Source organism: Volvox carteri, assembly GCF_000143455.1.
Source record: "Volvox carteri f. nagariensis unplaced genomic scaffold VOLCAscaffold_50, whole genome shotgun sequence".
Taxonomy (NCBI): Eukaryota; Viridiplantae; Chlorophyta; class Chlorophyceae; order Chlamydomonadales; family Volvocaceae; genus Volvox; species Volvox carteri.
Window position 1 is genome coordinate 33,041 of NW_003307593.1, and position 27,693 is coordinate 60,733.

The 27,693-nt window shown below is 57.6% G+C and overlaps 4 protein-coding genes across 4 annotated transcripts; 2 read left to right on the plus strand and 2 right to left on the minus strand.

The window, feature by feature from the left end:
• Nucleotides 1–238: 238 nt before the first annotated feature.
• Nucleotides 239–11,465, minus strand: VOLCADRAFT_96157 (uncharacterized protein; the record flags this gene model as incomplete). Its single annotated transcript, XM_002955271.1, has 16 exons — nucleotides 239–840; nucleotides 1,165–1,239; nucleotides 2,338–2,555; nucleotides 2,959–3,344; nucleotides 3,668–3,770; nucleotides 4,012–4,046; nucleotides 4,625–7,219; nucleotides 7,406–7,432; nucleotides 7,733–7,761; nucleotides 8,075–8,105; nucleotides 8,519–8,700; nucleotides 8,770–9,160; nucleotides 9,453–9,569; nucleotides 10,110–10,193; nucleotides 10,654–11,017; nucleotides 11,461–11,465. The coding sequence occupies 16 exons, from the start codon at nucleotides 11,463–11,465 to the stop codon at nucleotides 239–241; spliced, it is 5,244 nt and encodes a 1,747-aa protein (XP_002955317.1).
• Nucleotides 11,466–12,008: 543 nt separating this feature from the next.
• VOLCADRAFT_106732 (uncharacterized protein) lies at nucleotides 12,009–17,704 on the plus strand. The gene is made up of 11 exons (XM_002955218.1): nucleotides 12,009–12,305; nucleotides 12,518–12,583; nucleotides 12,702–13,090; nucleotides 13,615–13,777; nucleotides 14,052–14,162; nucleotides 14,445–14,597; nucleotides 14,774–14,908; nucleotides 15,266–15,435; nucleotides 15,734–15,812; nucleotides 16,023–16,130; nucleotides 16,448–17,704. The coding sequence occupies exons 1-11, from the start codon at nucleotides 12,015–12,017 to the stop codon at nucleotides 16,946–16,948; spliced, it is 2,166 nt and encodes a 721-aa protein (XP_002955264.1). The 5' UTR covers nucleotides 12,009–12,014; the 3' UTR covers nucleotides 16,949–17,704.
• Nucleotides 17,705–18,764: 1,060 nt separating this feature from the next.
• Nucleotides 18,765–20,437, minus strand: VOLCADRAFT_96159 (uncharacterized protein; the record flags this gene model as incomplete). The annotated part of the gene is made up of 2 exons (XM_002955272.1): nucleotides 18,765–19,598; nucleotides 20,396–20,437. 2 exons carry the CDS (start codon nucleotides 20,435–20,437, stop codon nucleotides 18,765–18,767), a joined length of 876 nt encoding a protein of 291 aa, XP_002955318.1.
• A 1,769-nt stretch (nucleotides 20,438–22,206) lies between these two features.
• On the plus strand, nucleotides 22,207–27,135 carry VOLCADRAFT_106733 (uncharacterized protein; the record flags this gene model as incomplete). Its single annotated transcript, XM_002955219.1, has 7 exons — nucleotides 22,207–22,692; nucleotides 23,064–23,158; nucleotides 23,543–23,606; nucleotides 24,283–24,355; nucleotides 24,708–24,935; nucleotides 25,805–26,541; nucleotides 26,971–27,135. Exons 1-7 carry the CDS (start codon nucleotides 22,504–22,506, stop codon nucleotides 27,133–27,135), a joined length of 1,551 nt encoding a protein of 516 aa, XP_002955265.1. The 5' UTR covers nucleotides 22,207–22,503.
• Nucleotides 27,136–27,693: the final 558 nt, after the last annotated feature.

The following is a 27,693-nucleotide window of genomic DNA, read 5'->3' on the forward strand; positions in this document are numbered from 1 at the left end:
CCCACAATCATCCGTTACCTGCCTTTGAGCAGCACACCGAAAGACGGAGAGGCGCATCGAGTTTCCGCCAATCTCAATCTCCCAATCTCCCTTCCGCCAAGTGATTCGGTGCACTCCGCACCAGCAGCCGAACCGCGCCCTCAAGACGCAGCACCGTAACCCCCGGGCGCATACTTCCTGAAGTGGCCCCGGAAGTGGGCCCTCTACTGGGAAGCAGCCAGAGGAGCAGCAGCGACAGCTAGTGCGTTGGTTCAACTCCACCAGCCCCATCTGCACATCCAGCACTCTCCACGTCTGGGATTACCCGGCGCTTCTCCGCCGCCTCTGCCAGGGTCTCCAGGGTCTCCACTGCCATCTCCACGGCCCACCAATTGCCCACCCCGTTCAGGTCCCTAGCCATTCGGCAGGAGACAAGGTACAGAGCACGCTGTTGAGCTGGCGGCAAAGCACCCCAGGCAGCCATGACCCGTCCCAGCCTCTTAGCGCAGCCAGTGGCGCGGTCCTCCTTTTCGCCCTCCTCAGCTGTCCTCGCCACCGACGTTGATGGCGCAGTTGCCGATGCGATGCCAGTGTCGGGACACGGGGTAATGCATCCGCCGGCAGCAGTGTCGGCAGCGGCAGATGCGGGCTGCCTTGTTCCCTCCTCCTGTCCTGATCCCGGTGATGGCCGATGCGCTCGCACGTGGCGAGTGATGAGCGCCCGCACGCTGGTATCCAGCCAGCCAGCACCCATGCAGGGCACCGCCGCCGGGTCAGGTAGCACCGTAGCGTCGGCAACGTCCTCCACCCCAGCACCCGCGCCCGCCACTTCTGCGTCCGCAGCACCAACAGCCGCCGCAGCTGCACCCGCAACCCCAGTTGTGTCCCCATCCGCACGACAAGCCACTGGGTTGGTATGAGGAAGCCGCAACCCGACAATCTGATCTCCTCCTGTTGTTGCTGCTGCTGCTGCTGCTGCTACCTCTGTTGCCAAGGCCTTGGCGACCGGTGCAGGTTCCAGAGCCTGCACGGGTACAGAAGGGGGCCCTGGCTCCAAGCAGTGCTGCTGGGGCCCAGCAGTGCCCTGTCTGGCACAGCCGGCAGTCACGGCAGCAGCAGCAGTGCAAGCCTCGTCCAGCCATTTGCTACCGAAGAAAATGGCACATCGGGTCGCCCGCAATACACCAGCGTCAATACGCAGGGCGGTGCATTTCCGCCAAGGCGAGGCGCCGGCAGGCGCAGCTACGGCCCCATCGGCACCTGCGGCGGTGGCCATGGGAATGGCGGGCTTCTGGAGGGAGCTACCGGAGGGACCTTCCCTTCGGTCGCCACCTCCGGCATGGCCTAGGTGTGCTGCGGCTTGCTCATCTGTGCCTCCTCCCTCATCCACTACTGCAGAAGCGATTGCCAGCGGGTGCTGCTGCTGCTGTTGCTGTTGCTGCTGCTGCTCTGCTAGGGGCTGTTGACACACATAGCCCTCGAGCTTATAGGAGCCGGAGGCAGGTGTGAGACCGGCTGGGGGGCCCACCGAGCCGGTCGCATCGGATGCATGCTGGGATTCAGAGTCAGAACCGGAACTGGAGATGGCAGAGGGTTCTCGACGGCTGCCAGCGCGTTTCAACTGCATGTACAGCTGGCGCACGCCGATGCGCCAGCCCTGGATGGTCCTTCCAGGGCTGTGCCACCGCTGATCCGCCGGCCCTTGTGTTAGTTGCTGCGGGTAGGTCTCGCAATGCAACGGTTCGGGTGTGCCTTGGACTGGGCCATTGGCAGGCTCTGGATACAGGCCCGGGATTGATGGAATGCCGCCCCCAGTTTCCCCGGCCTGAAGCTGCTGCAGCTCCTGCTGCTGCGACAGCTGTTGCTGCGGCAAGTGATGTTGCGACAGCTGCTGCTGCTTTTGTTGTTGCCATTGTCGCTGCTGTTGCTGCAGCTGCTGCTGCTGTTGTTGCAGTTGCAGTTGTTGCAGCTGCTGCTGTTGTTGCAGTTGCACTTGCTGTTGCAGCTGCTGCTGTTGTTGCAGTTGCAGTTGCTGTTGCAGCTGGTGCTGGTGTTGTTGCTGCTGCTGTTGTTGCCGCTGCTGTCGCTGCAGCAGGTGTTGTAGTAAGTCCTGCTGCTGTCCTTGTCGTTGCTGCTGCTGCTGTCCTTGTGTTGGCTGTTGTTGCAGCCACCCCTGCTGATGCGACCGTATCAGCTGCATGTGCAGGTGCTGTTGCTGCCATTGTTGTTGGACCTGGTGCTGGTTGTGCCCCTGATCCGATGGCAGTTGCGATTGCAGCTGCGGGACGCTGGGCACTGCACTCAGTGCGGGACTGCCAGATGAACCCAACTGGCCACTGGCCGCAGCCCTGGACCCACTACTCGCCCGCTGCTGGTTTCCCTCTGCGCTTGCGTGGAGTCGTCTCACAATCCGGATTACCGTCACATTAAATCGCCGCAGAATGTCAAACTGCCGTTGGCCGGTGGGCGAGGACGCAGGTGCCGGTCGGATAGGTGCGGCTGCTGCTGCCCAGCGCAGAAGCTCCGCGAAGTCCGGCAGGCGGTCGTGAACTTCCTTAGGAATGGGCTTGCCAGCTCTGCACGGGACAATTGGCAGAGGCACCGGGCGTTTTTAGCGCCAGGCGGTAGGCGGGCACGACAGAGGAGGGCTCCAGTCCCAGGAGACCAAAAGGCTGATGCATTACAGCTACAGGGCAGCTTTCCACGTGGAAAAGAAGTAAAGAGGTATGCGTTTGAACGACAGCAACGTAGCCATAGACAAGACTGCATGTCTCCAAGCCTGCTTCAGTTTCTGCACGCAGGCACTACATACAGCTGGTATTTGATCTCAGCGTCCGTGTGGCCGTTTTTTACAATCTTAAAAGTATAGGCATGCTCAGCACTAAAGGACTTTTCTCCGATTTGGAGCACAATAAAGGACGATAGGCTGCCTGATGGGCACACCCCGGCTTCAAACTCCAGTCGCTCTCCCTCACCCACCTCTCGCACTGCATTGCGATGATGACCAGCTGCACGCAGTGGGAGCCACACATGGCGACGACCTGCCAAAACTCCTCAACAGTCAGGCCGCGCTCTTGCTGCTGGTGTGGCGAAGTCGCTGCCGGCGGCATGCCAGGCTGAGCAATGCCTGGCCCGGCCGCGCTGCCGCCTGTGCTCGCCCCGCCGACACTCCCAGTCGCGCGCCTGCCGCCAATGCCGCATCCACCGCCAGTGTTGCTGCCACTTGGCAGCAGCACCGGCGGCTGGGCCGGCGGCAGCGTTGCTGTGGCCGAAGGTGCGGCGGCCCCCGCCATATCCCGTTCCTGTTGCTCCAGCGTCGCCTCGTTTATAAACAACTTCATGAGCATTAGCAGCTGGTTCGCCAACTGCAGCGGGATTGCGGAGGGGTGATGGAAGCAGGATGAGTGTATGGTGGAAACAAGAGGGGAGGACGGTGGAAGGAGTAGGACGGTGCCGTAAAGGAAGAAGTGAAACGGAAGGCGCACCGGGATGTGGATATGTCGCACGACTCGTACTGCCGTACAGCCCCTTGCCTCTGAAAGCTCACGGGCACTCCGCTGCGTTATTGGTTTTATTTAGTGTGCCGTGAGAGGCGTTACAGTAATGCAGCAGATCCCGATATCTTTTTCATCCAGCCGACACATCCGTCCCTGGATCCCCGGCACCCGTTCCCCAACCTGGTTCCCACCTTGGCACCCAGCTCTGGGGCCACTCTGTGGAAAGAGACATAGGCGTGTTGAATGAAGTGCACCTGCAGCACCCGCAAGTGGAGGGGGTAGCAGCCCAGGCGCCTGCGACGCGGGGCAAGGCAGTGCGGGGAGGAAGCATGCGACGGCGAAAGAAGGGAGAACCAGACCCACACAAGACCCGAACTACAGAAGGTGCGTGAATGGTCAGAAAGCACAATGGGAATGGTCAGGAAGCACAATGGGCGGGAGACCAGCTCTTAACCTTTCCATGGTAACCGCAGGCAAGCCAGCGTAAGCGGGCCATAGGGGCAATCAATTGCTGCACCCATTCCCTTTCCTGCACCTGCAGGAGTCCTCGATAATCGCTGTGAAGTTGACCTGAATAGGAAGCGGGAAAGGCGGAGAGTGGAGCGGAGGAGGGTACAAAAGCACGACATTGAGCTTCAAGGCGCTGCGCAATGGAACGTGTATCACGTTACGTTCAAGGACAGATAGACAGACTTTTGCATGAACGAATTTTGAACGAATATGAACGAATTTTGCATGGACGAAAAAACGCGAAGTGGCTGGTGCCGTCAGTGGAAGGTAATTGTTCTGCCGGCCCACGGTGCAGCAAGCCCAGACCATACACGCTAACTTAGCTTAGCACCGTTGCCCAGTGCTTCCTGCTCCTCCCCCCGCACCCCAAAATTTACACCATTCTACCCGCCCATGCCCTCCTCAAACGTAACCTCACATGCGGCGTGGCCCTATTTGCAAGTGTTGTCGCCAGAGACATCGCTGCTGCCGCAAACTTTACCCTCCTCCACCATAACTACTACCATAAACACGCCCAGCCCGGCGGACAACTCCACGCACACTGAATACCATTCCCTTCTCCCCTAGACAACATTTCCGCGTTCCTCAAAGACCCCCTCTACCTGCTAATGCCGGAGCTCCCATGCACCCCTACTCACCCGCAATCCAGCCGCCGCCTGGCGTGCCAAGGACAGCACCTGTGCCGCCTGGCGTGCGTAGCCCACAGAGCTTGCCACAAACCACCAGGCCAGCCACTCCTGTACAACCGCATCGGGCAATTCCGGCGGAGGCGCCAACTCAGGCGGCAGGGCGCATGGGATCCGGTCAACAGCATTTGCGGAGCCGGTGTCAATCGTGGCGCCGTCCGGTATACGGCCCATGGGCCCAACAGGTAGTGCGGCTTCACTCGTGAGGTCCAGGTGCTCGCCTGTCCGCCGGTCGCCGCGATGAGCAACAGCAGCGTGTCCGTCCATGCCACTGGCGGCGCCAGCTTCATGTTCCTCTACACTGCTGGGGGGGGGAACACGTGCCGCCATTCCATCACCACTGCTGCCAGGGCCAATTCCATACCCGGTTACGCCCTCCTCTGCCGTGATGCCGGTATCCCTATCGTGACTACTACCAGCACCAACACCAGCACCACCGGCACCGATGCCTGCCGCTGCATTTTTGTTGCTGCTATCGGCTCCGCTGCCGTGACCGCCGACATCGTCGCCACCACCGCCAGAGGTATCAGCAGCAGCACCCAGAGCCAGGGACAGGGTGACAGCTGTATCCGAGGTGTCAAGCGGGATAACAGCAGCAACGGCGTCTCCTGAGCCCCTTCCAGCGCCGCAAGCTACTCCAGAAGCCATGGCCTCGGCCTCATTCCCTGGAGCTGTCGCAGCCTCTACCCCGGCCACCGCCATGGCACCATTAGCAGCATCTGCTGCTGATGCCGTGCTGGCCGGCGGCGCCAACGCCAACGCCTGTGCCTCAACCCCTCGCAAGTTTGCATTTGTAACTGCACCCCCTGCCGCAGATGCATCCCGACCCGTATCACATTCCGGCCCTGCTGCTCCTGCTCCTGCGCCCCCTTTGCCATCGCCTACATCGCCTTTCGTCGCCACCTTCTGGCTCTGGTTCTGAGTAGCATCGTCACCAGGGCCCACCACCAGCGCGCTGCAGAGTACTGCGCCTTCATGCCCCAGTGACGGATCCACTTGCAAGGGGTGGGAACCTGACACAAGCACAGGAATCGTGCCATCTGAGCCAGCAACCAGAGCTGCTTCCGAGCTGCTGACCGGTGCCGCGCTGCAAGGAGCCAGGTCAGGTTGCCATGCAGTGTGCTCCAAGCCATGGCCATCGTCTTTAGCGATGTCCATGTCCCCAGGGGCGGTAGTCACGTCTATGGCCGGATTGGCAGTGACGGCCTTGGCTTCCAGGGCAGGACCACCAGCCGCGGCCGCAGTAGCACATGCGCCCTCCCCAGTACTGATGGCACTTGTCGCCTCAGATGCAGCGGCGTAAACATGTTCTTTACCCCTTGAGGCTGCAGGACCCCCCGGGGCCTGAGCCGTTTCCATGATGCCCGCAACTGCTGCCTCAGCCATAGCCATTGTGACAGTAAGTGCCTGAACCGTGATCCCTGTAGCCGTGGCAGGCGCTGCTTCAGTCACTGCGACAGCAGATGATCCACCTGCTGCTAAGCGTTCTGGTCGGCGGCCGCGGCTCTCAATGTCCACTGTGGGGTTGCCGCCGCGCCGGGCACTGTTGCACCGTGCAACGACAGTCCCATCGGCACTGCAGCTGCCGCCGCCGGGTGCCCCAGCAACGCAACCATCTTGTACCCCGCCAGCGACGACGTCACAGCCGCTTGTAGGGTGGCCTGCGTCCGCCGCTCCTGCCGCGCCGCCTTCCTCCTGACCCTCCGCAGGCCCCCCGAATGGCCCCTGCTTGCCCGGCTCATCCAGCTCTGTTACCATGCCCAAATGGATGCCGCCGTTATGAGCAGCCCCTGCATCCGAATCAGCACCGCCTGCACCCGGCTCATCACCTGCAGCACTTCCCGAGGCTGCGTATCGAGCGCTACTGGCTCCACCGCCGATGCCCATAACCGCCTCCGTTGCCTGGCCGTCCCCAGCTGCCTCTGCCTGACCGCTCGGCTCAACCCCGCCGTCCGTCGGCCTCTCTGCCTCTGTGCTCCCCTCGTGGGCTCCACAATCAAGCTCAACATGTCCACCAAGCCGCAACCTACCAGCTGGACCTGAGCCCGGAGGCACTCCCTCCGCCGGTTGCATCTCGGCTCCTGGAGACTCCGCCATGCTGGTGTCAACTTTCCCATCGGACGTGTGTTGCTCCTGGTGTGAAGGCTGTCCTGACTGCGATGGCGCAACCCTCACTACAACTACTACTTCTGTTGCTGCTGCTGCTACTGTCGTCCTCGATGAAGTCTCGTCGACTGTCACCATCGCCAGCGGTACTGCAGTGTCTGCAGCACCAGACAGGGCGCTGACCTTCTGCTCTGGCGTTGTCCGCAAAAAAAGCCCAGTGCCATCGTTAGGTGCAAGCCCGGAGCGAGATGCCGTGGATTGTGCGGGGCCACTGAAGCCTTTGCTGCTAGCACGCGGGTTCCAGGTTAAGGACCCAATGCGACGCCGCTTGGCATCTCGTCCGCTGGAGGACTGCACTCCGCCATTCTCGCCTTTTGCAGCGATCGATGCGGCATGTGGCGGAAGCGGCGGCTGAGCTTGCTCCCGGGGTTTCCTATGAGTCTACAAAAGGCATACGGGGTAATGCACATCAGGATGAGGGAAAGGCGGAAGCTTTAGTTGCTACAACTGAAACCAATTACCATATCTACAGAGGGCTACAGATCATAAAATGTCTCAAGCAGGTGTCAAGTGGGTAATAAAACAGTGTGAACGGCAGCGTAGGGTACAAACGCCACAACCACTCACCCGCCACCACCTCCCCGAGCCTACATTCTGTCAAAAAGAGGTGTGGGGCACCACAGGTCGTCCTGCAACTTATTTTGGCACCAAGAGTCGGGGTGTGGCCCCGCCTCTCGTTTGCGGGTTGGCAAGAGCCCGCAAAAACAAGAACCCTATTTACACAATGAGCCACCTGCCATCAGCGGATTGCATGATGCAGCATAGGCAGCGGCCGCAACACGTTTACCCGGAAGCACCTACAAAGCACAGGCGTCGCATGTAAAACCCCAAAAGAAAGAAAACCGACGAACTCCCCAGAGCACAATTCTCAGAATCGGGCTGCAGTGCGCGCACCTGATCCTCAGGCCCCAAAGCCGTCCGCCCTGCAGGTCGCGCGGGCAGTGCCGTGCTAGCGGTCGGTTGAACTGATTCCGGTGCATTTCCAAGCGGTGCTGTTGCGTCTACTGTGATGGTTGCTGCTGAGGGTGCTGGTGCGGCTGAGGTTCCGGGCACGCTTGTTGCTGCTGCCGGCACTGTCAAGGCTGCTGTTGCAGTTTCCGTTGTGGGCACTATTGTTGAATGCTCCACCGTGTGTGCAGGCCCTGGTACCGAGGCAACTGATGGTCCCGGTGGGCCCCAAGAAGAGGGTCCTGAGCTAGGTACTGACGACCTTCCTTTCGGTGCCCAAGGCCGCACCTTGAGGGGTGAAGAGCGCGGCTGGGCAGCGCTCTGCAGGGGGGAACCACCTAGCATTGCCGACTGCGAGACAGCTTCACCCGACTTCATCGGTGGCGCATTGCTCTGGCTGCTGTAAGTTTCACAAAGTCGTTTTGAATCACCAGCAGCCCCGGCAGCGACGGGGACTGTTGTGCCAACTAAAGCGGCAGCTGTCGCAGGGATGGCGCAACAAGCGGTCGCCTGGTCCAAGCCACTGCCACTGTTGCCGCCAGCTGCGCCAGCCAGTGGCTCTGTTGTCTGGCCAACTTTTCGCAGTGTTATCTTCTTCCCCGGTGCTTGCCCACCACGGCGAGCAGCGGCATCTACCTTACTAGGGACCATTGCTTGCAAGGCCCCGGGAGAGGTCTGGCCTGCACATCCCGTGGCTGCTATACCACAGCCCCCTCCTTGAGGCGCACTCACACTGTCCCTCCCTGAACCATCAGCGCTGGCATTGCTGCCGTTCACCGTCTCTACCGTCGCCAGTTTGGGACGCTTCTGTGGCCAGGCGCCTCCCAAACTAGGCCTTGCTGATGGGCCTGACGGAGGCGGCGCCTGCAGCGCATTACTTCCGCCAACGCCACCGTCACCACCACTGCCACCACCTGCAGCAGTGGCAGCACCACGGCTCTGCTGTGCACCACGAGCTTTGGAAATAAACCCAGCGACAGCACCTGTCTCGGCCACTGCCTCTGCCTTCACTGCACCAGGCTTTGGCACTTTGCCGTGCGCCCCAGTCTCCGTGGCCTCAATGAATAGCGATGCCACTGCAGAGCCTTGCCGGCCGCCGGGATCAATGCTGCACACGCTACCAGGTCCTCCAGCTTGCCGTGCGCCTCCACTGCTGCCAGTAGAACGCCCGCGGCGGCGACCGCTGCTACCGTCGGCACCGCTCGCAGCCAGTCCTGCCTTAAGTCCCGCCTCCACCGCCTGCTGCGATGGCTGTACAGCCGGCGGCAGCGGTGGCAGCCTTGCCGGTTCGTTACCTGTAGGGTGTTTCTCGCCAAAGTGCACGAAGTTGACGCCCATAGCGACCTCGTGCTCCTCTCCATCTGTATATCTGACCTGCATCGCCCCGGTGTAAGGGCTCAGACTCACAAATAGAATACATCAGCCTGGACACGTCATCATCATCATCATCATCATCATATCTAAGCCACCGAACAGACCCAGGCGCATACCCTTGCGTAAAGCGGGCAATGGATCGAAAGCCCTTGGACATACAAATCGCTACTTGGACATACAAATCGCTACCAGAGTATCAGAGTTGTGTTGAAACTCAATCATCCTCAAGCAGGTTCGCTGTGTACATTTGCCATTGCCGGAAAGCGCAGATGCTACCCTGCCGTCACCTTACCTTTAGGTGCCCCGTCTTGTAGTTGACGGATAAAGTCTTCCCAGCGTACCAAGTGCCATACAGAAACGGGTGGTTGGAGTCCTGACGAGGGTCACATGGGTCATTCCACCACAGCACCTGCCATGATAGCCCAGCGGCCACAAACCGAAGAAGGGGCAGTGGCCCAGGTCGGCATACAAAGCAGGCGGAGTGAGGTATGCCATCCAGGGATGGAGGGCAAGTGTCATGGCGCACTGGCCGCCAGGTGGGCGACCGCAGTCTCGCGCACATCACAGCAGTCCGCGGCCCCGCTACATAAACCGAGAAATTAATCCTACGATTTCAAACATACGAAAACTGTGATGGTTAGCTAGGCGCGACAGCACCGGAGGTGCGGCGAGACAGTGCCGGATCGACGGCTGGACATGGATCTCAAGGTTGTGACATGCACACGCCGGTGACCCAGGTGGATTATTTGCACGGAAGTACACCCCGCTGTCTCTGAAAACAGTTTTGACCACCTCGCATCGATAGTTCTTTCCAACATTCGAACGTGCATGCGCCATTCTTCGCTTTCGTCCTGCCCGCCATGCATCCTTATCAGTGTTCCTCTGTGCTGCCCTGGCCCCAGGCTCACCCTTCGCGCCTCCATCTTCCCACATGGGGCCCTTGACGCACCTGCACGGATTGGTTAACAAGGCTGCTTCGCGCGCTGCCCCGGTACCGCATAGCAAAGGCCGCAATCCAGTCCCCCAGCAACACCTGCGGCCAGAAGTGCCATCGGGTGCCCGTGGGTTCACGTTCACGTGAAGGGGGGGACGGGCCGGGGGCATGCCAAACGTAGCCACTAGGCACTCGGTGCAAAGGCAGTGCTGAGGGTCCCAGGGTAGGTGTGCCACAGGCTAATTCCGGCTGGTCCACAATACGCAACACCCACATTGCGTAGCCGAATACCCAGGCGACGAAAACTTCATGTAGCAATCACCACATCATGGCGCAATGAGGAAAAATTGTACTTTTTCTCCAAGTCTTATCTCAACATTCATAATTCTTCCGTTAAACTGCATGTCAGCAGACAACCTTACTAGCAACCCACCGGGCTGTTGAAAGATCATAATTCCGAACAAGGATTTGGAGAAGAAAGCTTCTCGTGGCATGTATGCGTCCGTTTCCGCGCGAACTGCCGAACGCTGCTGCATATCCCGTGGCCTATAGCACGTACCTGATTCCCTTGCCCGCCGCCGCCACCAGGACTGCTGCTCCCGGCTGTGCTTCCCATGGTTTGCAGCACCATAATGCTCCGCTTCACCAGCTTTTCCGCCTTTTTCGGAGACAACAAATCATTCGGGAGCTTCCAATCGGGTTCTGTTGCATGGCAATGCACGAACCAGTCCTCCAAATTGAATAGGGGCCCCGGCACGGGCTGCGGCGGTGGTGACCGGGGCTGACCGCCGCTGCTGCCCGAGGCCTTGGCACGGCCACTGCTGGTGCTGCCAAGGTTAGCCTGCCGGCTTCGGGTGCCACCGGAGGGAATGCCCGACTTCTTGCCGGAGCTGGGGTTTGGCAGTCCTACTTTGGTAGTCCTACTGAAGCAGGAAGGGCAGCGGCAGGCCTGCGGTGGGAACAGTGAACTGTTTTGTAAGGGTCACATGACCACAACGGCGAACAATACTGAATGGCCGCAACTCGCAAGCGGAGAGAGGTTCCCTTGCACAGAAGTGAAGTTTGGGTTCGCATTGCTGGTTGAAAGGTCGGTTGACGGGTCAGGCTGGTTGCGTGCCCGTTAGTCAGGTTGGTTGGGCTCGGGTTCCCGAATACTGATTGCGTTTCATTCAGATGGGATCATCACAATGTGCAACCCAAAGCCAAAGGAAAGACACCCCCCAAACCCTTTGCAGCTCACTGCGCAGTCAAACCCTTTGCCGCTAACCCAGCACCGAGTACGCCCCTGAGCGCCGCAACGCGCACTACTGGCACGTTGACTAGAGCATCTGGGAAAATAGTAAGTACCCAGAGCCATCCCCCCTACCACATAAATGCTAATGGAATTAGCTGCGTGGCCTCCAAGTAGCTCGCCCTCCACACAATTGCAGGACAGAGTTAGGACTTCTGGCAAGCAGGTGTGCTGCGCGTGGAGCAAGGTTGGCCACCCTTCCTGATCCTCGAAGCGAGGTCCCTGCAAGTGACCACACAGGCGTGCCAATCGTCCCTTCACGAAGCCGGATTTGCTGAGCAGAATTTACCCCTTGACTGTTCAGCTCCATAGCATCGATGTGCTACACATTTCTCATATCCAGGCGGTTAAGAGCGCGCCTTTAGCAGCAGGCTGCGAGCGTTTGAAAGTTGCCAGTCCCCCGGTGGGCAAGCCCTTATCAGTGTGGTTCCTTATTCTTTGGTACAGTTCGCTTACTTGATTGTTTTCTTTGCGGGAACAGCATCCAACGGGACAGGGTGGACGCAGTGCGGCACCCTGTACTTCAACCGTCACTGCAACCGCCTTGAAGCCCTTTCTCAACGTCTCTTGGATACGAAACTATTACCATCTTCCTCACGAAATCACCTGAACTTACTACATTCTACACCATGGCCTCTATAAACAACGCGTTCGCACTTCTGAAAGGGGCATCAGCTGCGGAGCAGCAGCTGAACAAGAAGAAGAAGAACAAGAAACCAGCTGCTAACGCCAATCCCTCACAAGCTGCTCCTGCACTTGCTCCAGTAGCGCCTCCACCACCAGCACCTGTTTTGGTGCCACCTGTCAGCAACGATCTGGTCATTGGAGTGAACGAAGCGTGCGCAATCTTCGAGCGCGCGGCTCGTGAGGCTAAGACGCAGTCTGACAAGGTCAAGCTCTGGAAGGAGTGGACACGACTGGTGGGTACACATCGAAGACGTGCATGGTCTTTAGGCGTGTCACAGTTTTGGCCTGCGATATGAGCCAAGAGATCATGGTCGCTTGGTTCCAATTTACCACTGATCCATATGCTAGCTATGGGTTGCGTGGGCCAGCAGCTCCATGGGACACCCTTTTGCGGGCATGTTGAAGTCTCAGCAACCCAGCGGAAGTGAACCGTTACAAATTGCAGGCGAGTGACAAGGCGTCAAAGTTGAAGTACGTGGATGCTGATGGAGTCAACCTGGACTTCAAGCAGGTCCGTCGATTGCGCTACTTCCGTTTCGCTAGTGAGAGTGCATTTCCATTCACTCTTTCATTTTGTTGTTCAGGAGAGATGCTTTGTAACACTAAAAATTTTACTTCCCTATGATCAGGTCATTTTGCGATGCAAGGCGTTAGAGATCTGTGCCGAGAGCTGTATTTCCACACCGCTGCAAGCGGACAAGGAGAGCGTCCTGGCACAGATGTTCGCATCATTCCTGCCTAATGAGTCCGGGGTCTGCAACGCATTGGCGAACATACTTCTGCGGCTTTCGAACTCTCTTGGCCAGGACGCCCCGGACACCTTGGGTGCAGCACAGCGCGCTGTGAGCAGTCTGGTGCAAACCCTCAAGTCCGCGGCCGTGCAAGACGAAGCGGAGGCAGAAGCAGCGAACCCAGTGGCTGCCTGGCTCGGCCGTGTTTCGGCGCTGGACAAGGAGATCGTGCGCCAGCATGCGCTCTTGCAGAAGCTTGGAGCAGCGAACAAGAACGTTGTGACGAGGTGTGTGTGCGTGTGCGTGTGTTTGGGGGATCGGGTAATTTCATGAAAAAGGGTAAATTATTACAACCGAGGGGGCCGGGGTCTCAGGATACACTGCTCACTGCCTTTTATACTTGATTTTCAATTTGGTCCTCCTCGGTGTATGACCGGAGGAGCTAGGATTAAGGTTTGTCAGATTGCTCCAGGGCCTCCCTCAACCTGCCATGTTGACGTGGGAAAAGTTAACAGGACGTCCCCGGATATCCACTGGAAGTTTTCCATGAGCGCCTGTGAGTGTTAGACTTGCTGGGGGACTCCGCAGTCATTTTGGGGGTATTAAAACAATTCAGTACAAACCGCTCGATTTTTTAGGTGTTTGATTTTATGTATGAATGTCTTTACTCCAGTTCCATCCTTTGTGGCACCTTTTCCCGTCCTTGCGCCGCGCTGGAGCTTTGCAGCATATGACTTGACCCATATCCATTTTAATGGAGGTCACTTTAAGCATGCAATGCTTACAGAAACATGGTTCCATGCTTTCGCAGGGAAACCGCCAACACGGCCCGTCAGCTCGTGAAATTGCACGAGGAGAAGTTCGATCTGCTACAGCCGGAGGCCGTACCTGTAGCCAAGCCGCCTTCAGGGGCACTGGGGGCCTGCCTCCGCAGCATCGAAGAGCTCAAGGCTGTGATTGGGGCCCACCTCAAGGTTCGGCATAGTGGATGACCAACTACATTATATTACGCGCGTTCCAGCTTAAACCAGTCAAACTGCCAGGCTTGGCAAGGAAAGCTTGTAACGGCGAGGCTGATTCTCGTATGCTGGTCTGGAATAGGCTGTCCTACGCCCGAAGTGGCACAATCGCCCTTGGAGTAGGTATCAGTCGTGGGTGCATCGCTTGTTGCAGCAGCAAGAGAATGACCATGTTTAAAACCCGCTGCGCTTGGTGCTAAGGAGTGTGCTTCGTATTTTCGTTGTTCAGGAGGCGGAGCTGAAATCGGGAGGCGCAGCGGCGGTGGACGCTTCATCTCGTGCTGCGCAGGTGGCGAACTACAAGCGCGAAGAGGAGATTCTTGCGACACAGGCTGCACAGGTGCTGCGGTCACGTGCGTTGTTCAAATGGCGCGCAACCCTTTCGCGACGAAACCGAAGCGTCCTTGTGTAGGAAGGCCCACGACGTCTGATGCGCACAAGACATTCCATACCACAGGACACGTTAAACAGTGGCCTCTGCGACATCAACCATCAACCCTTCTTCCGTGTTGCCACTTTTACACGAACCCACAACGAACACCCTCGTAATTACCTCGTGAACCTGGTATGCCTGATCTTAAACCAGCGGACGCATTGGCTGGGTGCACCTGTTGTGACGCAGGTCTCAAGCCAAATCCGCACCCTTGAGGCGCAGCTTCATTCGCTGCGCGCGCAAGCTGCTGAGATTGAGGATAAGCGTGCGGCATTGGCAGGAAGGCAACGGGGCGTATGGGAGAATGGCAACAGCGCAGGCGGCAAGGGCGGGCGGGCGCAGGTAGACGCGTGTCCGGCGGCGAGGGGCAGAAGCGGTTACATGGCATGGTCAAATAAATTATCTTGTTATGAACTAGAAGGCCGTTCATGTTGCATCCAGATGGCGCGTTAGTGGCCGTCTCCTTGGTGATAGCTTGGAATAGTCGTTCCATCTCCGCTATCTTCTTGTCTGTACAGGCTGGCCCAGCAGTGCTCACCCCAGCGCATTACCGAGATGCTTTGGGCTTGGCGGAGACGCTGGCGGACCTGGCGGACCCTGGCCGGTCGGCCGCTGCCTCTCCAGAGCAAATTCTTACTGTGCAAAGCGCCCAGGTAACGCAGCATAAGGATATGACATCCAAGCCATACATCACTAAGTACACGCTGGCGTTTACCTGAGGGCGGCAAGATTGCTATTCCTAAACGTTGACTGGTTTCCACCCTACCGCTGACGGGTTTCCACCCTGTTCGATGCTGCCTAAGTAACTGCCATGCTGCTTAGCCAGGATAACGCTAAGCTGCAGGTCGGTTACCTAGCCAAATACGCACGATGAGTCTTACGCGTTGCGGTTCAACTGTTCCGTCGTCTCCTTGGTATCTTTGTGTTCTTTCATGTGGATGGTGTAGGCCACGTGGGAAAAGCCATGGTTTCGTTTTTTGCTCGTTGTTGATCCGTTCTTTGCTTCACAGGTCAACGCGCCAGTGGATTATGTGGCCGCGGCAGAGCACCTTCTGAGCGCTGCGCTTGGCTTCCTTGGCGAGGTGCCGGCCAAGCTGACCTTTTGCCGGCAGCGCATTGCACAGGCATCCAAGCTCGCGCAACTGGGTGCAGTGGCCGGCAAGGTCCTGGAGGGCAGCAAGTGGGTAAGGGTTGATGGTATATCTGGTGGGTGGGGAGAGAACTATCGTTCAGCACTAGGCGTGACCAAGGTGATGCCCACTGGCGTTGCGTGTTATGCATGTCACGATTGCCGGGCATTACGGGACTCCGGGTGATGTTTGTAATTAGTTATCTTAGGGCGGGCCATGAGCTATTCACGATTCTATGGCGCGACGCATTGTTAGGTGTCCGATCCAGTTCACGCGGAACAAGTTCCCTGGTCAATTATAGTTCCTTGATGTAGCTGCCGCCTTTTGCCACCCCAATCCGATGCACAGGCGCCAGGCGGAAGATGCGGAAAAGCTTCTGTCTGACACGATGGCAATGGCAGAGGAGATGGTGGCAGCAGCTTCCCAGGTGCGTGATGGTCGCGTTGCTGCCTGCATATCAGTTTCACGGCTTTGGACTCCCTTGCGTTGGCACTGGGCAGTACATTTTTATGTAAAGAGGACGTAGGGTGCTTAGTGTTGACGTGCTGCCATTTCTGCTCGAAGCATCTATTGTTGATCCTTCCCGCGCGTCACTGGCTGCCTGAGCAGTTGTGGAATTCCTCCTATCGCTCTTCAGGTGCGTGCCGACGCGCACAAGCGCTACGATTCCATGGTACGGTTTAACCCCGAGAAGGCATCTGTGGTGGCTGCACACATCCGCAACACCGACGCTCTGGCAGCACAGGTACGGGGGCGAAGGGTGTGCCATTGCAGATGCGATGGTTAGGAGAGTTGGAATAATGGCTGTCTAGCGACATGGGAGCTATTCGCCCCCTTGCACCCCGACCGAACTTCAGGGCACTGCGTTACCCTATCTCTCCCATACGGCTGTTAGTTTTTTGCATGGCAGAAATCAGTCATGCTCTATGTTCACAGGGCCCGCAGCACTGGCTGTGTTCACGACACGAAGCGTCTCTTATGCATTGTGGTCAGGAATGGAGCCCACGCTACTGCATTCATGTTACCTCCCAAATAACGTTACTGATACGAATAACCCTGCAGGTGGTGCAGCAATATAACCTCATCCTGGGCACGGCGAACGGGTCAGCACCTGTGGTTCCTACGGTCACCGCCCCTACCGCGGCGGTCCCCGTGGCAGCTGTCGCTACTGACCCTGCACCGGTGGTGTACACCCCACTGGTCGGCGCTCCCGTCGCATCGGCCAGCGGCCCCGTGGCCTCGGCGGCGAGCCCCGTCCGATCCCCGGCGGGCCCAGGCCCGCGCACGCCAGCTCCGGCCCCGGCCACCGCACCTAAGGCAAATGGCGGCCCTGCGGCTACCCCTGCTCCAGCTCCTGTTGCAGCACCAGCACCGCGTCCAGTGCCGACTGGGCCACCTCCGCGGCAGTGGGCCAAGGTGGAGACCCCCGTGGTGAGCTTGGCCGCCGACAGCTCGCTACCCACACCAGCGGAGGCCTTTAAGGGGCCTTCGACGTCCGCGGGGACGTCTGATCCGGATGGCTTTAAGTCCGCCGGAAAGAAGAACCAGCGGAAGAAGGCGTAAACGCAGCCCATAGGATCTACGGTAATGTTTAGAGCTGTAGGCTGCGGTTGGCCCGACAACAGCCATGTGGCTTCGTATGCGCCACGTACCCGGAGGCTCTTCGGCCCTGCATCATCAGTAATGCTTCCGGCAGATGTTTTGCGAAGCTGTCCCGTCGTGCATGCGTGCGCATGCGCATGATTTGCAACGTAGCCAAGTCAGCCTTTCAACAACCTTCGCGCTCGGACTGGATAAGTGTCATCTGGCTGGCTTTGACACTAACTGTATCGCGCACTCGGATTGGCATGTGTTTTAGAGCATGCCGTATGTCAGGCTTTTAGCCGGCATGAGTACTCAACAGCGGACCGTGTGATCTAGCACAAGGCAGGTGAGGGCCTGTCATACTGCCAGCCGCATTGTCCGGCTGTTTTCCGTGACAAGGGCGGCTCAATTCGGAAGCATGGCAGTCGTTATTGCCTATGTACGGTTCAGGCCGCCCGATAAGCACGGTTCGTGCGTGGAAATGGATCTGTACCGGCGCGGGAGCGGCTTACTTGATCCCGGAGAGTAAGAGTAGGTCGATTATGAGTTTTTTTCCCGGTCGACGTCGTGTCTGAGATTGGTCGGCGTTTCAGTACACGACTCCCCGTGCTGCAAATAAAGCCGATAGCATTTTGTACGCATTGTATTTCTTGATCTGCTTTCGTATAACTTGGCGGTGGGACTCCGCAGGGGTGGTGACTCTTCTGTGTAATGCGTGTAAATTAGATGTTTTGCATCGCGAGCTGGCGATATTGCAAGCGTCTGCCTGGTATGTCTTAAGCGATTTGACTCCAGAGTCCAGGCTCACTACTGCTCTTACCTGTGCACAACACCAGCGGAGACAAGAGGAGAGCGGCCGTTGAGATATGACAGACTTAGCGACGTTGGCCGTAATAATGCATTCTTATTTCCAATGCACGCAGCAACAAACAGCTCCCACATGCCAGCATTTACTGTGGCCCTTAAAAGCCACGCGGTCTCCAAGTCCACGGGTCCCTCAGCTTCCACGCGGCGTAACGGTTCACCGGTTACTGACCTCGTTGCAACTAAGCTAGTAGTGTGTCCTGCTGTTGCAGCATGAGGACTTCAGCCTGAGTATCTTTTGGCAGCAGTACCGCACAAGTTCTACCCTCTGCTACATTGATCTGAGTGTACATGCAAGCTAATTAGCTCTCTTACCGAGGTGAGCTTTGAACGTAAATCAAAAAAACTCCCACTCTGTAACAATAACAATTAAAAAAAATCAAAACCAATGGGCACGACATCGCACAGGCAAGGAGGTGCCTGAAGTGTAGTTCCCATCTGCATCCTGCAAATTATCACCCGAAAGGCGCTCGAGTTTGGCGGTTTCCTTTTGTCCCAAACCCCTCTGCCGCGCACGGACTCTCTACACAAGTCAAAGGCGATGAGCAGCTGATTCCGAAATGGCGTCGACACAGGCGATGGATCCCATGTGAAATCGGAACAGCGTCAGGTGCTGTCTTCCTGTCTTAATTCCAAGTTTTCCCCAAGAAGAATCCCCATGCCCGTATCCCCAGAAAGCTACTTGTCAAGCCTGGAAGCTCAATTCCAAAGTTACAGCCTGGAAGCTCAATTCCACCTCCCCTAATGGACAATCAACCGGTGACAACATCCCCACTAGCCGAAACATCATACAGGGGCTATCACGCGAATGTGCATAACAGGGTATCCATGCGTGAGCGGACCCAACAGCAGACGCATTGTGCTTTAGTGGCGGTGCTGTGTGCGTGTTGCGATGTGACGACGGGTGATTCGTTGTGTGATGGAGCGAAAACTAAAAATGCAACATGAGCGCCCCGCCCTTCGAAGGGTCAAGTGGCGATGCTGGAGCCCCTGCGCGCCCCTCATGCGGTGCCCTGGTCAACAGGTCCAACAAGGATATAAGCTCACACCGCTGCGACCCGTCACCAGCAGCCTCGGTTCCCTCCCCTGCCATCCCCTCATCCCTTGGACCCCCCTGCAGATGCAGCCGCCTTTCCTCCTTGTTCCCCTTCTTCTTCTTACTCCCCGGGCCCCCCTTTCCCACGCTGCCGTTCAGGGTCCCCGTTTTGCAGGCATCGGGTTTCGGCTCATCCTCGCCCATCCCTGCCCACGGCCCCGCTTCCACCTCCGCTTTCGTCCAGGCTACCGCCGCCACTGCCGCTCCACGCTCCGCAGCCTGCGGGTCGACTTTAATGTCCTGGAGCACTCGCAGGATTTCCCCGCCCGTCAGGGACCTCCCCAGTCGGCTCTGATGCGACGCCAGTGCCTGAACCACGGGTCGCACCGCGTCCGTGAAGTCGCGTCGGTCCGCTTCCCCAATCGCATCCCACTCCGCCTCCACCTCCTCGGCAGCCGCCGGCCCTATTGCAGCTGCAGCTGCTGCTTCACCTCCCGGCGTTTCGGCGCCGAAATAATCCGCAGTAGCAGCAGTATCACCCAGTCGCCGCATGACGTGATTGACTAGCAGCACGAAGAGCTGGGCGGTGAGGTATTGCAGGTCGTTGACTGGGGGCCCCGCCGACACAGCAGCTTTTCGCTGTTGGGCCTTGCGAACGGTTTGAGTGGTGGTGTATGAGGAGGGGATGACATCGTCTAGGTCCTCTTCCGTGATGTTGGGGACTAGACTCTGTGCCGAGTTCGGAGCGCGGGTGGATGGCCGGGCGCATGTAGGGGGTATTGAACTTTAGCCGGACGGGTTCGTGGGGTAAAGGGTTGGGGATCCTAGCTTGCAGTTGAGGTCTATACCAGGTGATGGTGTTTTGGACGAAGGGGGAGGTTGGGGAACACGATGGCACGAACGAGGGGATGGAGGAGGGACATTGGGGCGTTCGTGAGCCCGAACGAAATGTACAGGTGCCGCTTTTGTGTATTACGTGAGTGTCTTACTTGCCCTTCTACTTTCACTACTAGCCGCTGGCCATTTTGCGCGGGACAGCCTGGCGGGGCGCCCTTCAGAGCCATGTTGGGGCTGACTCAGGGTTTCGGCAGACAGATAGAATACAGGCAGTCGCAGGCACACAGAATAGGCCTCCTCCCCAATTGGCGAGTCATTGCGCAGCGAGGCTCCACCTAGACAGCAATGCAGGTGTGGCTTTCGAGCGGTGCAATGATCACCGCAAAGCCACGTTGCCAGCCGCAATGCAAGGTGCACAAAAGAATGCTCAACGTGTTGCAGATAGATACACCCAGACGGCCTGCACTACAGACAGTGACCAACCACCCTGCCTTCAGTAGGTTCCGCAGCACACCAAGTTTCTTGGCTCCCGGGAGGACCGTCACAACAGCCGACGTGAACGCAAGGATAGCCTGGCGGGCGAATATAGTTGGTTTAATGGGCGTTTGTGAACTCAGCTTCGCAGATGGGCAGTAAGTGTGAGGTCAACCACCTTAAGGGGAGTGTATTTCCCCTCACGGTATACATACCTCCTTGCGGGTGATGGGCTCATCCAACAGGTCCGTCGACATTTCCCTAGATTTCGGGTATCAAGTGTGATTGGTATACATATGACTGACATACGGATGTTATGTTACCCGCACCATTTCAGCAACAACGACCAGTCCATAAAATTTCCATGGTTCACCGCGAGCAGATGGCTGGGTGCGAGCAGTAAAATATGGTATTTTTAATAGGTGCATCTGCTATACATTCAAGAGCTATCTTCCAAGTAACAAAGTTCTCCGATTCGCGGGCCTTGCAAATCCTTTTTCACAGTTGAATCAACGTCAATCAACGTCCAACGACCCCAACGCGGTACTTTAAAGAAGAAGGAAGCCAGGAACAATTCGGAATTCACCATCTAATGCCCAGTGATAGTTGTTTACCAGCTTGCATACCTAATCCACCTTCTCATAGACGTCCTGCGGCGCTTACTAAGCGTCATCCACGTTCACCAAGGCCTGGACAAATTTGCGGTAGTTACACCTACGTGGCATTCTGTTGATCATTCTCCAAAACGAGTCATGCGTTTCGGTTATGTCCTAGTGAGACAAACAGCGTAAGATAGCCTATTAGGGCCTATTCAGGGAAAACATTCCACACCTGTGCGAACTTTGGATTCAGAGAATATGACACCTTTCTCCTAGTGCGGAGCTCAACCACAACGAGAGCTTGCTTCGCGCTTGACCCACTGGCCATTCTGTCGGGGGCAGACCTCATAGCTCTGGTTGGCGCCTTCGCGGCCTGCCTTCGGCCAACCAGAGATGAACCTCTTCTCTTGGCACCAGGGGCCCTAACCTCCCTTGCCTGGGTTAGAGCCGTGCGGTTGCGTGTCTCTCGCATATGCTTTAGCCGGCGCCGATGCCGCCGATGCCTCGTCCTCCGTTCAAACGAGGAACGAGGCATGACCCACATACTCATAGGCAGTTTTCGCCGCAGCGATTGCCGATGGCCCACAATGGCGACAGCCGTGCACAATCACAAGGCAAAGGCACAGCTAATTCTGTCCCAAAGCTAACAGCACCCAACCCACGACCGCATCTGTACCCGAGCATATCACTTCTCGTGTGTCCCGATTGCATACATCCAATTCACGGCAGGATAGACGCCTAACGCCTTATCATGCAGCGCGCTCCCACGCTGACCGTCAAAACTTGTATGCATGGTGCGTGGAATATGACAGCAAAGACGTGAGCTTCCATGGACAAGGATCTCAACCATTCAGGACTCCGTTGAGCAAATGCGGACGCGGCGATCACGCCCAGACCACTAAGTCGCGTAGCAGTGCCAACATCTGCCGCAGCCGCCACTCCACGAATACATCTGGGTCGCGCTCACGCTGGGTCGCGTAAATCCGTGGCCGGAAGGACTGCACATACATCTCGATATCGTCGCCGCCGAGCAACCTTGAGCATCTAACCAAAGGTTTCTTGCGGCGTAATACAGAAGATGTTAACGCAGTTAACGAGCTGTTAGCGAAGCGCGTTGCAGCTGGGAGGAGGACTGGAAGGGGGCTAGGATGGAGGGCTGGGAGGAGACCAGGAGCTGTGCCGGGACATACCTGTACTGCCGATCTCCGTGCCGTGTCACGGCTAGGAAGCGATTAGTTAGAGAGTTGTTGTTTTATGTATTGAAGTGTTCATTTCTATATAGCTGCCCTAGGACATACAAGATACATGTCGAGTTCTCTAAGTGAGTAATGCCAGTACAATGTTCGTTTCTGCATTATTAGTTGAGCACCACAAAATGTTACAAAGTATTAGGTGTTTGCGATGTATGTGCAAATATAGGTTAGATAGTACTCTTTTACCCATGTAAATGGACGGTTCGTCTAGCAGCGTTCCTCTCGACGATTGTCTTGCTGCATTGCGATGACCCAATTAAGAGGGATGTCCACCGTATAATTTCCTGTAAGATACAGTGTATAATCGGAGCAACGTATCGTGAAAACAAGCCTGTATGTACGATGCTCAAGACCCGATAAACTCAACAGGGAATGAAGTGGGTTCATCGATAGTTATCCTAAGATTGGCCTTTAAGAATCTCAGGCTTGCATATTCTGGCCTTAAGCTTCTCAGCCCAGCGGCAACACCCGATGCGTCGTGCTCGACCCAAGGCCCCCCGCATTCGAGTAATAAAGCGTAAACCCAAGCCATCAAATGTCAAACCCAACCAAATTTATGATGAGGATGTACTTCGGTGGCGGCGCATGTTCACGGACGAAGAAGCAATCGTCGCTGCTCGGCTGGCGGGCCCTGGCTTGCCTGGGCTTGCAACATGCCCGGTAAGGTCGCAGAGCAATGTCCTGGCGAACCGAGCTATAATCATACCATACTAATTAGATCCGAAATGATTCCCGCTGCTGGGCCCCGGCCTTTGTTTTCACTACTTTAAACATTTACGAGCACATTCCGACTGTAAACTTACCCCCCAGCGAGCTCCTGCAGCGCTTCCCCCCAACCCATCATCCATCATTTTCCTTTATCTCCACCCTATGGGGCCCGATGCTCCTGGGTTTATTTGTATCTTACCTCGAATCCCCTTGTGGCTTTCCTAACCGGCTGCCAACCAACCCTCCCTACCTCCATTCCTCTGACTGGCGCTAACTCTCAACAATCGTCTCACACCCACACCCATACCCACACCCACACCCAGTCACCTCCTGCCATATCTCCTGAAGCCGCCACCAACACCCTGCAATACGTCAACACACTCCAGGAGGAAGGCCGCCACGCGATTTTCAAGCACTGGTGAGTACGGAATACGGCATCTCTACTGCATCTTCCATCCGGTGCAACAACCCGGGATCGCTTATGAAACACGCTATTTAGTCCATTTCGTCACCGCTCACCGCTCACCGCTCACCGCTCACCGCTCACCGCTCACCGCTCACCGCTCACCGCTCACCGCTCACCGCTCACCGCTCACCAACAATTGTTGACCTAGCTATGGAGAGGGAGTCTGATTGATAACATGGCAGAGGGCTCTGCAGTGCAGGAAGAATGTCTCTATGTCTGTCGGTTGGGACTGTCGGCCTCCCGCATGACGTGGCGCTGCCCCGCGTGTTCCTGCCTCCGCATTGCTCCGCCCTCCTGCCGCCTTTCCGTTCCCTCGCCTTGCTTCCTTGCTCGCAGTGGCATGGTTGCCAGGAACGAGCGAACGTTGCTGGAGGGCCAGGAGCGGCTCAAATACGTGCAGGTGTGCGCATGCGTGTATGTCTGTGCGTATGTCTGTGCAAGCGGTGTTACGACGGGCCAAGCTGTGTGTGTGTGTGTGTGTGTTTTGAGAGCTTTGTGTGTTTTGCGTACGTGTCGAAATCGGAAGGGGGCACACTACCGTCCGTACTCGCCTTTGGGGGTCCGGGACGTACGGCAGTTACAGGATGACACCATGTTGCAGGTATTTAGTAGTCATGATGCAGATTATGTTTACCATCCTGCTGCGCCATCATGAGAATGCGAAACATCTTGCAGGCGCTTAGATGGTGGTTGGTTGGTTAGTCGGTTGGTTGGGTTAGTTCGCGAACGAACCTTGAGTCACGTAAAACTCAGTTAAGCTGCCTTAATATATATATGGCAGGGTGCCGTACACATGTACGGCAGGGCTTGACGCTAGTTCCCATGTGGGTGCGGGAGTATGTCCTGAGGGAGGCAAAATAAAGGTTTTGTGTAAGGCACTTGATGTACGACCACAAACGAGTGACACACCTGACTGCACTCTACGATATGATGGTTACACTTGTCGTGGTGTGCTGGCGGCCCCCCATTGTGAGAGCCCCTTTATTAATTCTTGACCCTCCTCTCCTCTCCCTCCTCTCCCTCCTCTCCCTCCTCTCCCTCCTCTCCCTCCTGTGGTCGGGTGGGCTCCCCCACAGGCCCAGGTCATGGCGATGAAGGCCCGGCTACCACCGCAGCCTCCGCCAAGACCGAGGAATCCGTCAGAAAGAGGTACGGCAGGGGTAGATAGCGCGTCGTACATTCTATGGCGGGTTAGGGATACACCGTCGGTTGTGTGTCTGCGAAGCACAGGGGAGGGGAAGGGGAGGGGTCGGGGAGGGGTCGGGGAGGGGAAAACCGACAACGAAAGGGGCAACGGTAAGGCTATCCATGACGTAGACCCGCCGATCGCCTCATGACTCCACTCCGCCCCCTCCACCCCGAACCGCCCTCTGCTGCTGCCACACGCGACCCTTCTTCCCCAATTCTCACTTCCGCCCCTGGACCCCTGGATAAACACAGAGCTATTACACCCCCCCCGTCTCCCTTGCAACCCCACTCCCCCATCCCCGATAATGTTCAGGACCCGACGTCACCGCGGTGCCCATTCCCCAGCCCACGTGCTGGGCCTCCTGCTGCGGACTGTTCCCCCTGCCTCCTCCCCCGCCTCCCTCACCACCGCCACCCGCACTCCCCCGCCAACTCATCATCCAGCTTCCCAACCCGTCGTACTTTGAGGAAGCTGCTCGGAGGGAAATGGCCGTCAGGAGGGTGCTGGCGGAGCAGCAGCAGCAGCAGCAGCAGCCAGAAGGTGCGTGTGAAAGAGGAGGGTTGAAAGAGGGATGACAGAGTCGCGTGCGTGTCTGTGTTTTCCTAGCGTGCGTGGTCCTAATGCGAATGTCTGAATGTTCGTTGGGGACTACAAAGTGACCTCTAATGACAATACTGACTGACTTTGTGCGCGTGGGGTTACCTAGGGGCTTTTCGTTGTTATCAGCGGCGTGAGGTGAAATGAAGTGAAGTGAGGAAGGACAGCTGCCTTCACCTCGCGAGAGGTGAAAGGGGGGTAGACCGTGGCTTAACTAACCGGAACCGCCTCCGGAACACACTGGCTCCGGAACACACTGGCTCCGGCTCCGGAATGTGTGATTGACACACACACAGACAGACTGACTGACTGGCTGACAGACAGACGGACACACAGACACACAGACAGACACACAGACAGACACACAGACAGACACACAGACAGACAAACAGACAGACACACAGACAGACAAACAGACAGACACACAGACAGACACACAGACAAATATAGAGATAGACAGGCAGACAGACGGACAGACATATAGTCAGGCAGACACAGACAGCAGACAGACAGACAGACGGACAGACAGACGGACAGACGGACAGACGGACAGACAGACGGACAGATAATGCTACACATATAGGTCTCGACCAGAGGTCGACCATGCTTTCCAAAGCAAATTGACACCTGACAGCTAACATCCCTAGCTTAGCGCTCTTCAAACCCAAATGCCTAAATCCTTCCATTTTCCCCACATTGACTCAAGAGATGGATCACTCGCCCCTGCCCTCACTAGCCTCCCCTCCATCACCATCATCCGGCACGCGCCATTTGCCCCTCCCCCCCCTTTCGGGGGTTTACCCTCCCTGCAGCTGCAGCCACTACCGTCTCTAGCAACGGCGGCGCCGCAGTTTCCGCTGCCCCCGGGCTCACGGCAGTGGGACATGTATCACAATCAGTTGGTGGTGCGAGTGAGGCGCTGCCGCCGCCGGCGGTGGCACCAGCGGCGGCGGCAGTGAATGAGGCCTCAGGGCAAATGGATGTCGTACAGGCCGCACAGCTCCCGGGACAGCTGGATATGTTGGCAGCAGGAGGGCAGCCGGCCGCCCTTCCGCCACCGCTACTGCCGCCGCCGGCTGCCCTTCCGCCACCACCGGCTGCACCACTTGCACCGCTACTCGGGAAAGCCCCGGGCGGCCCCCAGTCATTGCTGCGGCCACTGGCACAGCTGCCGCCGCTGGCGCGTCCCGCCGGCATTGGTGGTGGTGGCAATGGTGGCGGGGCTGGCTCAGCGGCACACAGGGCATCTGTGCTACCCGCACTGCGGGCGCCGCTGTCAGACGCCGCCAGTGAAGGCGCGGTGCCACCCTCTCCCAACATCCGCACCTCCGCCACTGCTGCCACCGCTGCCGCCGCCGTTAAAAGCTCCCAAGTGGCGTCATTGCAAGAGGAGCGCGTTGGTATGGAACCATCACCCACCTACGACCTAACCCGTTACCAGGATCCAGAATCTATTAAGAAGATAACACGGATCCAGGCCGTACAGCGGGGCCGAATGGCTCGGCGGCAGGTGCTTGGCATGCGGGAACAGAAGCGGCAGCAACAGCAGGTACATGAACATGAGTTGACACGGCCGCTGCAGCCGGTGGAGGTGGAGGAGGCTGTTGATGCAGGGCAGCCGGGGGCCGACGGCCGAACAACCACCAAGGCTGCCGCCGCCGCCGCCACCGCCCTAAAACCTATAGACTTGACACCCTTGCTGGGACCGGAGGACTCCGCAAGGCCCACGACTGCTGCTGCTGCGGCGGCGGCGGCGCCGCCACCTCACCCCTTTGGCGACCCGGCACATGGCGCTCGATTACCGTCGCTGCTGCCGCTGCCCAGCATCAAGGCCGTTGGCGGTGGGTCCGCCGCAGCTGCCGCTGCCACCACCGCTGACGCCGCCACTGCTGCTAACGCCACCGCCGCTGCGATATCCGTCGCTGATGCCGGCAACGGAGCAGCCAACGAACCCTTGTACGACCTTACCCGTTACCAGGATCCAGAATCTATTAAGAAGATAACACGGATCCAGGCCGTACAGCGGGGCCGAATGGCTCGGCGGCAGGTGCTTGGCATGCGGGAACAGATGAAACAGCTCAACGGTGGCGATGGTGGCGGCGATGGTGGCCATCAGGGGTATGCTGCCGTGGCGAGGGAGTAGCGGAGCCTTACGCGGTTGGCGAGCAGGTTCTGCAGCCACCTGACCAAACTGACCCGTGGTTCCGGGGTTAGCTAGGAAACCTCCAAGCCGCTACACACATGCATACATACATACATAAATATGTACCGTACATATGTGCACATTTGCAAACAGACGAGCAAATAGACATGGGGGGTAGAAGAAAACATGTTTCAGTCCTCAGTGTGACGTAGAAGGAAATGCAGTTGGTGCTGTCGCTGCGTCCCTCGGGACGTTCGAAATCATCAGCTTGGTGTGCCGATGATGCCGCAGCTCGGGTAAGAGATGTTGTTGGTTGCCGCCGGGGTTGCTGTGTGGGTGTGCATGTGGTTGATGATGGGGGGAAGGAGGGGGGGAGGCGGAGAAGGGATGCATAGGGTTGTGGACATACGTACATGGCCAGGCACTACTGGTAACGCACACATCGATGCCCCCTGAGGATCCGGGATCGAGACCGGTCAGGGTCAAAAATTCATCCGATGGTGGGAGGTAAGAATGCCCCTAGTCGATGGACGGTGGTGACCTGGGGTAGAGTTGACC

Bases quoted from the DNA above. Each gene is read 5' to 3' on its own strand.
- VOLCADRAFT_106732 (XM_002955218.1), top strand. From the start codon at position 12,015: ATGGCCTCTATAAACAACGCGTTCGCACTTCTGAAAGGGGCATCAGCT. The intron at 12,306-12,517 runs GTGGGTACACAT...TACAAATTGCAG, and splicing joins GGAAGGAGTGGACACGACTG to GCGAGTGACAAGGCGTCAAA. The intron at 13,091-13,614 runs GTGTGTGTGCGT...ATGCTTTCGCAG, and splicing joins AACAAGAACGTTGTGACGAG to GGAAACCGCCAACACGGCCC.